The 13,789-nt window shown below is 44.5% G+C and overlaps 1 protein-coding gene across 5 annotated transcripts in view; it reads left to right on the forward strand.

Annotated features, from left to right (window-relative positions):
- The first annotated feature begins 5,766 nt into the window (after positions 1-5,766).
- ush2a (Usher syndrome 2A (autosomal recessive, mild)) overlaps positions 5,767-13,789 on the forward strand; it is a 504,765-nt gene continuing 496,742 nt past the window's right edge. For all 5 annotated transcript variants that reach the window (XM_052485995.1, XM_052485996.1, XM_052485997.1 and 2 more), the window contains exons 1-2: positions 5,767-6,037; positions 6,836-7,701. In XM_052485995.1, the coding sequence (XP_052341955.1) occupies positions 7,034-7,701 (668 nt within the window). In that variant the 5' untranslated portion in view covers positions 5,767-6,037; positions 6,836-7,033. The remainder of the gene's footprint in view (positions 6,038-6,835; positions 7,702-13,789) is intronic.

Consider the following 13,789-nt stretch of genomic DNA (forward strand, 5'->3'; position numbering starts at 1 on the left):
TTGATTGCTTGTGTCAGCACAGTTCTCATTGGCTTCATGGTTGTTATTTCGTTTATTGTTTTTGTATAGTGTGTTTCAGTGTTCAGTGTTTTCTTTATTTAAAATTCAAGATGAACACATACAACGCCGCATTCTGGTCCTCCGATCCTTCTCTCCTCTTCAGATGAAGATGAGGACGTCCGTGACACCGTGAGCTTGTCCAGAATTGGTTGTATTTGGGATGGGAGTGTCTAAAATGACAATTGATATATATCATTGGGTGGGGGTAATGTCTTGGTACCATTTTGTACCAAGAACGAGATTAGAGCTTTGTTTAGGAGACCAAACTGAACGATAATTTATAGCCAATGCTGTCTGGCTAGGGGATATTCCTCTCTGAAGTAAAGTCTTTCTTTGTGTAAGTTCCTAAGACCTGTCGTCTAGGGGGGGAGTGGATCTTTGCTATAAAAGATCCCAGTTGCCATTATGTTGACCACTCTCAACTTTTCATTAGAGATACTGAACTGTTGAAAGTCAAAATGCTATTGCAAAAGCTTCATTATCATTAGAGGTGAAGATTAAGCATAACTCTGACTGGTGTGTGATTTGCGCTCTCATCATTTGGTAATTAAGGAAATTTCCACAACAGGGCTAATGCAAACACAGTGCTGATTGGTTCCTATCTCCATGGACCATGGGGGATGATTTGGTTCCTATCTCCATGGACCATGGGGGATGATTTGGTTCCAATCTCCATGGACCATGGGGGATGATTTGGTTCCTATCTCCATGGACCATGGGGGATGATTTGGTTCCTATCTCCATGGACCATGGGGGATGATTTGGTTCCTATCTCCATGGACCATGGGGGATGATTTGGTTCCTATCTCCATGGACCATGGGGGATGATTTGGTTCCTATCGCCATGGACCATGGGGGATGATTTGGTTCCTATCTCCATGGACCATGGGGGATGATTTGGTTCCTATCTCCATGGACCATGGGGGATGATTTGGTTCCTATCTCCATGGACCATGGGGATGATTTGGTTCCTATCTCCATGGACCATGGGGGATGATTTGGTTCCTATCTCCATGGACCATGGGGGATGATTTGGTTCCTATCTCCATGGACCATGGGGGATGATTTGGTTCCTATCTCCATGGACCATGGGGGATGATTTGGTTCCTATCTCCATGGACCATGGGGGATGATTTGGTTCCTATCTCCATGGACCATGGGGGATGATTTGGTTCCTATCTCCATGGACCATGGGGGATGATTTGGTTCCTATCTCCATGGACCATGGGGGATGATTTGGTTCCTATCTCCATGGACCATGGGGGATGATTTGGTTCCTATCTCCATGGACCATGGGGGATGATTTGGTTCCTATCTCCATGGACCATGGGGGATGATTTGGTTCCTATCTCCATGGACCATGGGGGATGATTTGGTTCCTATCTCCATGGACCATGGGGGATGATTTGGTTCCTATCTCCATGGACCATGGGGGATGATTTGGTTCCTATCGCCATGGACCATGGGGGATGATTTGGTTCCTATCGCCATGGACCATGGGGGATGATTTGGTTCCTATCTCCATGGACCATGGGGGATGATTTGGTTCCTATCTCCATGGACCATGGGGGATGATTTGGTTCCTATCTCCATGGACCATGGGGGATGATTTGGTTCCTATCTCCATGGACCCTGGTAGATGATTTGGTTCCTATCTCCATGGACCATGGGAGATGATTTGGTTCCTATCTCCATAAACTATGGGAGATGATTTGGTTCCTATCTCCATAAACTATGGGAGATGATTTGGTTCCTATCTCCATGGACCATGGTGTAGATAATGCTAATACGATGCCATTCCCCTCCCTCAGCATCCCTACTGGATGGAACACTGACTGACTGACTGACTGACAGACTGACATACCGTGGGCCTTAGAAAATCAATGGCAGCCAAATCCCAGCCTGACGTCTAATTCAGTGGCATGCTATCAGGGAGTAGATAAAGGTGCCGTGGAACACTAAACATTTCCATAGGCCTGCCTAATATTGCGTTTGGGTAAAATGAGGCCATCAATTTATTCCACTTCTCTTAATCAGCATCCAGCAAATGATATTAATGTATATTCATGTTGATTTTGAAAGGAATGAAGCTGATAGGCTACATTAGGGCTGCATTACAGTATTACTCTGATGGTAATTAGGCCTACTCGCAGAAAGATGATTTTGTGAAATATTGAAATATCATATAGCTAATGAAAATCAGTGTGTTTAGTCAGATCATGTTACAATCAGTGTTAGCTCCAACCATGTAATATAAGAGAATAATAATTCACTAGTACAATGTGAATGGGTTGATATGAACAAATGTCCTATTGAAAAAATATATCTCCAATAAGGGCCAATTGAGTTAGTATTTTAACTCAGTGACAAGTGTCAGCTGGTTAGGACATGCGCGTCCAGGATCCTACATTTACCCATGGAAGTGGAGGAAAAAGAGAGGGGGAGGAGGATAGGAGGGAGGAAGAAAATGGAGAGGTAGAGGAGGATGGAGAGGAAGGAAGAGAGGAATTAGTAGGGAGGGAGGCCCCGTGGATGTAATATATTAATAGCTAGGGCCTCCTTCCCTCCCTCCCTCTTGGCTGAGCCCCTAGCCGCCTACCCTGCATGGTATTGATTATTAGGCGAGTGGAGTAATCTTCTTAAGGTCATTAGGAGTACTTAATTAAAAACTAGTTAGACTGCCTTTGTTCACAAAAGCAATTGCAGCTGTTCAAATGCGATTAGCTGATAACAAACTTGTCTGGAAATATAAGGGGGCCTTTTTTAGATTTGTTTACATATTTTGAATGCATAATGTTCAACCGTTCTCATGCGGCTGGCTGCCTTGTTGCTTCCGCAAGCTACTGCATATAAACAGAGACAAGTGCTGAAATTCTGTTTGAAAGAAATAGGCAGAGTTTCTGATGGGCACTTATCATTTGGACAACAGGAATGTTGACAATGCTGTAATACATTGTTTTCTGTGTCAATTATTTTATGAAGAGTTAAATGACCATATAAAACATTATAGGCTACTATAGGTATGAATGATGAAGGTTGGTTTTAGGCACCCAGAAGTAGCCTGTCTAAAGGGAAAGTTTCTCAGTCATTAGTCTACAGTCAGTGAGCATGCTTCCAAATGATGTGGGCATCATTCCCACTATTCCTAAACAACTAATTGAGCATACAGTATATGCCTTACACAGTGGCAACCTGTCATTCAGGGCCTGCTTTGCATGTTCTTTTTGCATTAATACATGTTACATATCAGTTTGCAGACAACGTTATAAATATATATAATATTGAGTTAATAAAACCACGCACAAACATGGTCTATTTTTTGCTTTATTGTGTAAGGCAGCTCCAAAATGCAGGTGTTTCAGCCTAGCTCAGTGCTTTCTGTGTTGGCGGGAAATACAGAGCGTAGGGGTTGGTAATCTAGTTGCACTGTGATTGGCTCAGTGTTCTGTCACTCATGGGGACACTACGTCACTGCAAAATCTACAGGGAGAGCTAGAAAGTTCAAGCCCCCTTAGGTGCTGCCATAGAGTTAAATTAGAAGTTCCCATCCAAGAATGCTCAAGGTCACTGGCCACAGATAAAATTATGTCAAATCACATTATATCTAGCGTAGTTTTAATTGGACTGATCATGTCAACATCATACTTCATACTTCATAAATCTTAGCTATCAAGCTAGACAAGCAGTCATCATCATGAATCACATCGACAATCTACTGGCAAATGCTTATGAAGTGAAATTATAGATAAAACTTATCGATGCTGATCAGTCATTAGGCAATAAACATTACACAACAAGATGGAAATCTCAAATTCAACAATGAGTGGTATGGAAGGAACCAGTGGCTAACTGCAGGCATTGCAAAGCAAATCAACTGGAAACTGGGAAATATCAGACTTCAATGAGTTCAAGACAACTGGAAACTGAAAAAAACGAGCTCCGACTGGGAAAATACATTTTGAACGGTCATCCAACTTGGAATTCCAAGTCGGGAACTCGGGCCTCTTTCTCGAGCTCCAACCTGAAGATCACTGACGTCATGATTCAACTTGTTTTTTTCAGAGTGCCCAGTTGTCTTCAAAGCATCATAAATCCAGAGAATGCCAGACATTGATGACAAAGTTCCATGGCAAAAATTGCCCCCAAGAAGGACCGCCGCACCACCTTTCTGCTCAATTGAGCACAACACAGCAGTGAGTCCAAAAATGTCTTGTATGCTGCTGCATAAATGATGTAATATGCCAGGGAGATATGTATACTGTAGCTAAGAAAGTAATGATAAGTGTATGTTGTGTAGTAAGCTGTAAGTAGCCCATGTACCTCACCCTAATAATTGAGTCACTTTCCCCCTCATAACTTAGCCTACTGTTCTGACTTGGCGGTGCGCATGAAGCATATAGCCTGTTTTGGAGTAATGTCATCATCAAATATTGTAAGATTTATTTTAGCATTGTCTGCTTATATTCCCGCTTTATTTATCCTACGGTTCTGACTTGGTGTACAGGGAGAATACTGTAAGAACGGCCCATGTTCTGAATTATGTCGCTGTACATTTAAAAAATGCTGAACAAATAGTTATATTAACTACTTCTGTCTTAGCTCGCTTAATCAAAATGTATTAATCGAAATTACAGATTGCCTCAATTTCGTGATGTCCAATTTGTAGTTACAGTCTTGTCCAATCGCTACAACTCCTGTACGGACTCGGGATAGGCGAAGGTCGAGAGCCATGCATACTCCGAAACACAACCCTGCCAAGCCGCACTGCCTCTTGACACACTGCTCGCTTAACCCGGATGCCAGCCGCACCAATGTCACGGAGGAAACACTGAACAACTGGCGACCAAAGTCACCGTGCATGCGCCCGGCCTGCCACAGGGAGTCGCTAGAGAGGGATCGGACAAGGACATCCCTGCCGAGTTCCTGCACCACTCGGGAGGCCCACAGATTGCCTCTTATCCATTCATCGTTCCCTTATGCCATAGTTTGTACATCTCAGTTGTCAGTAGAAACCACATTTGTTTAAGCAAGTCAGCCATATCAGCTATGTTTTTTCAAAGGCAGTAAATGATGCTGAATAAACAGTTTCTCTGCTAGACAAGGCTCCGCTGAAAGCCAGGTGTAGCGGTGGTAAGGATTCACTCCATGGTGCTGAAAAGAAAGCACTGCTGTTTGGACAGCTTTATGTAGACTCTAACAGTTTGTAGACACCGTTTGTCACCGTTATAGTGCAATTAATATATTGTTTAGTGTTTTGTTGTGTAGTGGCTTTACTGGCATGCATTAAAAACATGTTTCAGTTTGCCCCACCAAGATGTACATGCTAAAATCACCACTGGCCTTTCACATAAGCTTTGAGTAAGATCCCAATTTCATGTCCCTTCTTTCAATTAGTATTTTAATGTATTAATTTATGCTGAGTAGATAAAGACCTAAAAAACATGGTCAGTTATATAGTGGTGGCACAATGATAAACATTAGATAGGCTCCCTCAAATCCCTCTCTTCCGTGTTATGTTATAATCTACTGCCCCTCTCTTCTTTCCCTCCGGGCTTCAGCACCTGAATGCACGACACTGTCTGTCTGTAGTGTCCGTACCAGGGTTGCTATGGCGACCACGGGTAGCGTTTCTTCCTACGCAAGGAGACTAGAGCCACTTGTTAAACCCAGACGGATCACTCGCGCATTGGGGGTAATAGAATACTAGTCATCGCTCCTCAGCTACAGGCATTGGTAATTATCGGACTTGCATACATTAGACTGTCGTCAGCCATGTCGGGGCTTTGTCAAAGATATGTGTCGCTGTAGTTGGTAAACGCATTGGATGACCCTGTTGTGTTTTTGTTTTGTTGCTGACAAGTTCCCCGTTGCTGCTTTGTTTTGTGTCTCGAGCGGCGTGCTGTCCAGATGGCAGCTCGCTGTAATCAGCTTTATGCGGGAAGGGCGGAGTGTCCACCACACGTCTCCAGACTGTGAGGTAAGACGAGGGACAAACTCGTTTTCTATATTTAAATGAGTTTTCTATATTTAAATGAGTTTTCTATATTTAAATGTAAAAATGGTATAATACTTTATTGTTAAAAAAACGAAAAGCATTGTTGTATTAGCTTTTTTAATCAAGGAACTGTGACTGTGTGTTAGTTTATTGGACAGCAACTTGTTGCACGTTGTATGTAGCCAGTGCGTAAGCAGCGTAGCTTCGATAAACCTGCAAAACAAGTGATGAGTTTGTGCTTGGTTTAGTTTGATATATTTGTTGACTGTTGTAACATTTGCTGAATATATTTAGGCTACTTGTAGACAACCACGTTGCTGTTCACTAGACAGCTGTCAATGACTAAGTGATTCACCATTAAACCCTATGCACAATCAGAAAGAGATGGAACAAAAGTTGAAAATATTGTAGCTAGTTAATGCTAACCTAATAATATCAGTTTTACCTAACCCCCTAAGCCCCAATTTCCCCAAAACTCAGAGAAACGGGGCATTTGAGGACCCAAAAACCCAAGAAATCCAAGAAATCCCTAGATACCCCTGCAAAAAGGACACTTTGTTCAATTCAACACCAGGCAGAAAGGAAATGTTCCGTATCTGTTTAGCTTCCCCTCGATCAAACGAAACATAATAGCCTTGGGCAGGCACTAGCCTGCATGACATTTCCCCCTAGATTCGTTTTATGTCTGACTCCTCTCTCTCTCTCTCTCTCTCTCTCTCTCTCTCTCTCTCTCTCTCTCTCTCTCTCTCTCTCTCTCTCTCTCTCTCTCTCCCCCCCCAGGTATGCGTTGGGGTGAAATCCAAGCTATCATGTGAAGGATTTGGTCTAGTGTGTGTGTTAAGCTGCGCTGCCTTACCCAAGGCAGTGGTCTGTAAAATGTCACCTCCGGGCACTGTGACCATCATGACTTATTCAACGACACAGCTTCAGGCGGCTGCCAGGCCAAATTGACGGAGCTGGACCTCACTGAAAGAGGGGATGACAGCGAGAGGGAAAAGAGGGGTTAGAGGAGAGAACAGAGAAAGGCAGGAGAGAGGGGTAAGAAGGGAGAGGGAGGGAAGTGAGGCCTGTTTGAGAGGGGAGACCGAGTACAGAATGGGAAGAGAAAGAGAGGGAAGATGTGTGTGGAAAGTGGAGAGAAAAAACAGACGAGGAATCCGATCCTCGCTCTGGCTCTACATCCTGGCCCTTTGCCTCACCTTTGACTCTGCGACCTCTCAGGGTCACTTCCCCCGGTTGGAAAACATCGGAGCCCACAAGCCCGTCACCCTTTCTCCTTCCCGCTCCAGCTGCGGTACTCCGGAGCGCACCACTTACTGCCACAGCCCCACCTCCCTGCAGGAGCTCCACAACTGCAGCCAGGCGTTCTGCAACCAGGAGTGCCCCTACCGTTCTTCCACCCCACCCCATGCACCCCTACTGCTTCCCGCACACTGGGGCACCTGTGTCACCCAGGACGGGCTGGATCCTCGCTCCCGGGCAGGAACAGGGAGAGAGGGTGTTAGAGAAGGGGATGGATCCAGCAGGAGTGTGATATTCCGTTGGACACAGGGAGGATGCGTGGCCTCTCCTCCCTTTCAGAGTCTGGGACATCTGGGCTCCTTCACCCTGGCTGTGTGGATCAAACCGGAGGCTCCTGGAGACATGTGCGTATCACTATTATTCATTCTTATGTCTTTTATGTGTTTATACTGTTGTTAAAAACGGTATCAAGATGTTGAAATGCACTTTGTAACTCAGTTCATATAAGTGCCTATTCTCACTTAAGTTTTAAGTGAGAAGTAGGCATTGGTCTAAAAACAAAAAAGAAAGGAAATTCAAATGAGCACCACACTGCCTATTCCACCCATGCTCTACCAAGGGTTTCCAACACTGTTATATATAATGTAGTTCGGGCCAGAGAGAAAGGACCATGTTAGAAAACAATCAGGTCAGAGAGGGCCATGAAACCTGAGGCCTGGGTAGTGGTGTAAGTAGGACAGGATAATGGGGACGACTTTCCTTCAGGACAACCAGAGAAGCAGAGCAGGGTGTCAAGTGAGGGGCTGCATTCGAAATGGACCACTATGGCCTATATAGTGCGCTACACGGGCCTTGGTCAAAAGTAGTGCCCTAGATAGGGAATAGTGTGCCGTTTTGGATTCCGCCAGGGTAAGGTAAGGTGTTACTGGGAGAGCTTACATGGTGCTGGGTTACACACACTTACAATCAGATCAGTTGCTCCTCTGGTAACTGTCTGGCAACACTCTGGCAACACTCTGTGTATCACACAGGGCTGTTCTTTGTGAATCGCTCTCACACCTGTCGTTTGACATGTATCAGTCTTTGTTGTAACTAATATGGCAGCTATCAAAGAGGCTCGATTGAAAGGCTTTCTGTCCATATACACACAGTATGCAGAATACAGATTCACTGACTATGAATCTGATTGTGGGCATATGTGTTGCTTTGGGTAAAAGGCTTAGCTTAAGGACCATATTATGATATTTGTCTGTGTTCTGTTGCTTTAAGTCCAGTGAATCATGTACCAGTTAGTCTGTTTTTGCTGATTGTACTTTTGGTACCTTTGTTTAAGGAATGGTTACAAAAACACATTTTCTGCTTTGCACTTTGTTTGTAATTCTGCAACACACTTTGCACTTTGTTTGTAATTCTGCAACACACTTGCAAAACACTACACGTTCTTTTACGAGACACTTTGTTCAAGAAGTAAATCTCTTGCAATCATTGGGAAAACACTTTTATTCAACATGCAAAACATAAGTGAAATTGGCAACACACAAACACACGCATGAAAACACTTCTACAGTAATTGAACACCAATTAGTCTGAGCCTCACCACTACAAACAGACCTCAGGTAAGATCACCCCTTTGGTGAGAATATGGAGGCAGTGAGAGAGACAGGAGGAGGACGAGGACAAGAACAAAGAAGGGGACCAGGCAATAGACGGAGACATATTTCCGACGACATTAGGGCCACTTTGGTGGACCGTGACATAAACCATGACGATGAGGGAGGCAGAGAGTCCAGAACAACCTGAGACGCTACACGGTAGCATCCAGAACACAGACGTTTAGACTGGAGAACAGGTATGTCTTCAACTTTCTACACTAGACTGTATTGTTGCACATCATTCTGCATCACAGTACAGTACAATGTAGTCCCACAATATTAAGTCTATGATCCTTAGTGAACATAGAAATAGGTATAGTGCTGTGAAGTACATGTAATACAGTTGTGATGTTACTGTGTACAGTATGACAGTACAGTATGACAGTACAGTATGTCAAAAAGAACCTAACCAATGACATCATTCTTGCTTTTTCCAGAGAACTGCCAGACGACCTCCTGAGGGTGGAAGACAACGTCCGTTCACCATGAACAGGAACTGGCTATTATCTCACTAGTGTTGGCCAACACCACCATCCGCCTACATCAACTACGAGAACAAATCATAAAGTGTTTATGTTCTGTATGTTCTGTTACAGAGAGTCCTGTGTTTTGAGTTTTACCTTATTCATGGTACAGTGTACGTATGTTCTGTTACAGAGAGTCCTGTGTTTTGAGTTTTACCTTATTCATGGTACAGTGTACGTATGTTCTGTTACAGAGAGTCCTGTGTTTTGAGTTATACCTTATTCATGGTACAGTGTACGTATGTTCTGTTACAGAGAGTCCTGTGTTTTGAGTTATACCGTATTCATGGTACAGTGTACGTATGTTCTGTTACAGAGAGTCCTGTGTTTTGAGTTATACCGTATTCATGGTACAGTGTACGTATGTTCTGTTACAGAGAGTCCTGTGTTTTGAGTTATACCGTATTCATGGTACAGTGTACGTATGTTCTGTTACAGAGAGTCCTGTGTTTTGAGTTATACCGTATTCATGGTACAGTGTACGTATGTTCTGTTACAGAGAGTCCTGTGTTTTGAGTTATACCGTATTCATGGTACAGTGTACGTATGTTCTGTTACAGAGAGTCCTGTGTTTTGAGTTACACCGTATTCACAGTACAGTGTACGTATGTTCTGTTACAGAGAGTCCTGTGTTTTGAGTTATACCGTATTCATGGTACAGTGTACGTATGTTCTGTTACAGAGAGTCCTGTGTTTTGAGTTATACCGTATTCTTTCTGAAGCCTTTCTATATTTGTGTTGATTGAAATGTGAGGAGATGTACTGTGGGTAGATGTACTGTGGGTAGATGTACTGTGGGTAGATGTACTGTGGGTAGATGTACTGTGGGTAGATGTACTGTGGGTAGATGTACTGTGGGTAGATGTACTGTGGGTAGATGTACTGTGGGTAGATGTACTGTGGGTAGATGTACTGTGGGTAGATGTACTGTGAGGAGATGTACTGTGACTAGATGTACTGTGACGAGATGTACTGTGACTAGATGTACTGTGACGAGATGTACTGTGACTAGATGTACTGTGACGAGATGTACTGTGAGGAGATGTACTGTGACTAGATGTACTGTGACTAGATGTACTTTACTGGAACAATCCTTCACAGAACCCTGTGTGAGAACATTCAAAAGGTGTACAAAGTACTAAAGACAGACAGTGTTTGGTATAAAGTACATCAGTGTGTTGTTGCTTTGAAAGAGTCAGTCAAATGGTGCATGTGTGTATCATTTTGTTGCAAAAATGCCATTTTGAAAAAGGATTGTTTTGATTGTTTTGATTGCAGTTTCATTTTGACATAGAAGTGAGATGTTTATCTCCAAGTGTTGTCTTATTTGGCTTGTGTGTAGAGTTTTGACACAATGAGACAAATTCCGTAACAAGTGTGTAAGCAGTCGCAAAAAAACTGTAATGAGGCTGTGTGATTTGTGTCAGGCTGTGTGATTTGTGCCAGGCTGTGTGATTTGTGTCAGGCTGTGTGATTATTGTCAGGCTGTGTGATTATTGTCAGGCTGTGTGATTATTGTTAGGCTGTGTGATTTGTGTCAGGCTGTGTGATTTGTGTTAGGCTGTGTGATTTGTGTCAGGCTGTGTGATTATTGTTAGGCTGTGTGATTATTGTTAGGCTGTGTGATTTGTGTTAGGCTGTGTGAGGAATCTGTCCATGGATCTCTGGCATCCTAACACAGGACTCACTGGCATTCTACTGCTGCCACACAGACAATGGAGAGGCTTACTTTGGGAATTTTATATAAAATTATAACAAACAGACACAAAACAGGAATTCTAGTGACTATTAGTGCATGTGTGTGTGTTACACTGTGTGTATGTGTCGGTGTATTGTGTGTGTGTGTGTTATCATACCAGCAGCTGTGGCTAGTTTAGATCAATGGGAGAAAGATTGCCCTGTGTGTTTCTCCGTGTATAGAGGGAGCATCCACTCAAAGAGCACTTTGTTTTCCTCCACTTTGTTTTCCTAGAAAATGACAGAGTAGAGAGGGGGATTGGAGAGGGGGAGCGGGCATGAGAGAGTAGATGGGGAGGTGAGGGGACCGGGGGGGAGGAGGAGGGGAGCGGGGGGACCAGAGGAAGGGGGGCTGGAGTGATGAATGGTCTGAGAGACAGAAGGATGTCTACACACTGTCAGCTCAACAGGTAGTTACTAGAGAGCCATGTTACAAAGGACTAAATCTGCTATATCATCAGAATTGATTGAACCTATTTGTTCTTAATGTAAGGTTATGGTTAGGCTTTAGGTTAGGGGTAAGGATAAGGATAAGGTTACAGTTAAGTTTAGTTCTGTTGCTGTGCTAATAAGGACCAGGGAGGGAGTGAGCTGGTTTTATTCTCCTTAGGGAGTTTCTCCTTAATACCTATCAGTATGCCAGACTCAGGATAACATGACACTAAAAGATGTGTCGCTGCACTCACCCTAGAAACTTGTACCAGCCACACACACACACACACACACACACATGCTCGTACCTACCCACGCAGGCATGCACGCAAGTCCAGACACACACCCACACACACCCTGAGAGGACTGGCCCAGTTCTAAGTAGACCAAACCAGCAGAAACTCAAGCTACATTTCATTCCACAAAGTTGTCCCTCCCCTCTGCTCTGTCCCCTCCCCTCTGCCCTGTCCCCTCTGCTCTGTCCCCTCCCCTCTGCCCTGTCCCCTCTGCTCTGTCCCCTCTGCCCTGTCCCCTCCCCTCTGCTCTGACCCCTCTGCTCTGTCCCCTCTTCTCGATCCCCTCTGCCCTGTCCCTCCCCTCTGCCCTGTCCCCTCCCCTGAGTCCTGTCCCCTCCCCTGAGTCCTGTCCCCTCCCCTGAGTCCTGTAGCCTCCCCTCTGTCCTGTCGCCTCCCCTCTGCCCTGTCCACTCTGCTCTGTCCCCTCCCCTCTGCTCTGTCCCCTCTGCCCTGTCCCCTCTGCTCTGTCCCCTCCCCTCTGCTCTGTCCCCTCCCCTCTTCTCTGTCCCCTCTGCTCTGTCCCCTCTGCTCTGTCCCCTCCCCTCTGCCCTGTCCCCTCTTCCCTGTCCCCTCTGCTCTGTCCCCTCTGCCCTGTCCCCTCCCCTCTGCTCTGACCCCTCCGCACTGACCACTCCCCTGAGTCCTGTCCCCTCCCCTGAGTCCTGTCACCTCCCCTCTGCCCTGTCCCCTCCCCTCTGCCCTGTCCCCTCCCCTTTGCCCTGTCCCCTCTGTCCTGTCCCCTCTGTCCTGTCCCCTCCCCTCTGTCCTGTCCCCTCTGTCCTGTCCCCTCCCCTCTGTCCTGTCCCCTCCCCTCTGCCCTTACTTCATTTTCTCAAGTTATCTGGACTGAACTGAACAGGCAGGCAGGCAGGCAGGCAGGCAGGGCTGGGACACAAACAACACACACAGTACACACACACACACATTACTCACGGTGGTGATTTATTGGGTGTGTTGGCCGGTGTTCATTAAAAGTAGGAGTTTCCCATAAAATGTGTTTGATGATGTTTAATATGACAGAGAGTGTGTGGGTGGCTGCTCCTTTACACCACTGTAACAGCAGGAGGACATCATGGTAAATATGGATATGAGTAAATGTCACAATCACCCTCATGTTTGTTAGAGTGGATCTTACCCTCTGTGGAAACATACAGTCTGTCTGGACCAGGGGTCTTCACCAAAGAATTAGTCGTTAGAATACTAGAATCAGCATGAACCTTTTTAATGACGGTATAAAAGCCAGCCATTGTGGTCAGGGAGTTGGTCAACAACCATGGTTTGCCAGTGCTGTGATAAGATACTGTGTAAAATGATGCAGTTGTTTTTGTACAAACTGCCAATATGCCAACATTCCATTCAAACAGTGCAGTCAATCCACAGACACTGTCTGACATCAGTTGATGAGAGGACTTAGACAAGTTGGAAATGGAACAAGTATTGTAACATACATTAGCAGTCACAGCTTTCCAGGAAAACAACATTTTTTACATTTATAGTCTGTTTACATATATTTTAGAGGCTATACAGAAAAGGGCTATAAAACTGCTATAAACTGTTTATAATTATATGATCATATTCTAGGTTGACAATATTTTAGATTAACAATCATTAAATTCTGTTACATCATTTCTGATGCGTCACGTGCCTGACTTTTATTTTCCTGCATAAGTAAAACCAGCATTATGCCTGACTTTTATTTTCCTGCATAAGTAAAACCAGCATTACGCCTGACTTTTATTTTCCTGCATAAGTAAAACCAGCATTACGCCTGACTTTTATTTTCCTGCATAAGTAAAACCAGCATTACGCCTGACTTTTATTTTCCTGCATAAGTAAAACCAGCATTACGCC

This window comes from Oncorhynchus keta, chromosome 29, assembly GCF_023373465.1.
Source record: "Oncorhynchus keta strain PuntledgeMale-10-30-2019 chromosome 29, Oket_V2, whole genome shotgun sequence".
NCBI lineage: Eukaryota > Metazoa > Chordata > Actinopteri > Salmoniformes > Salmonidae > Oncorhynchus > Oncorhynchus keta.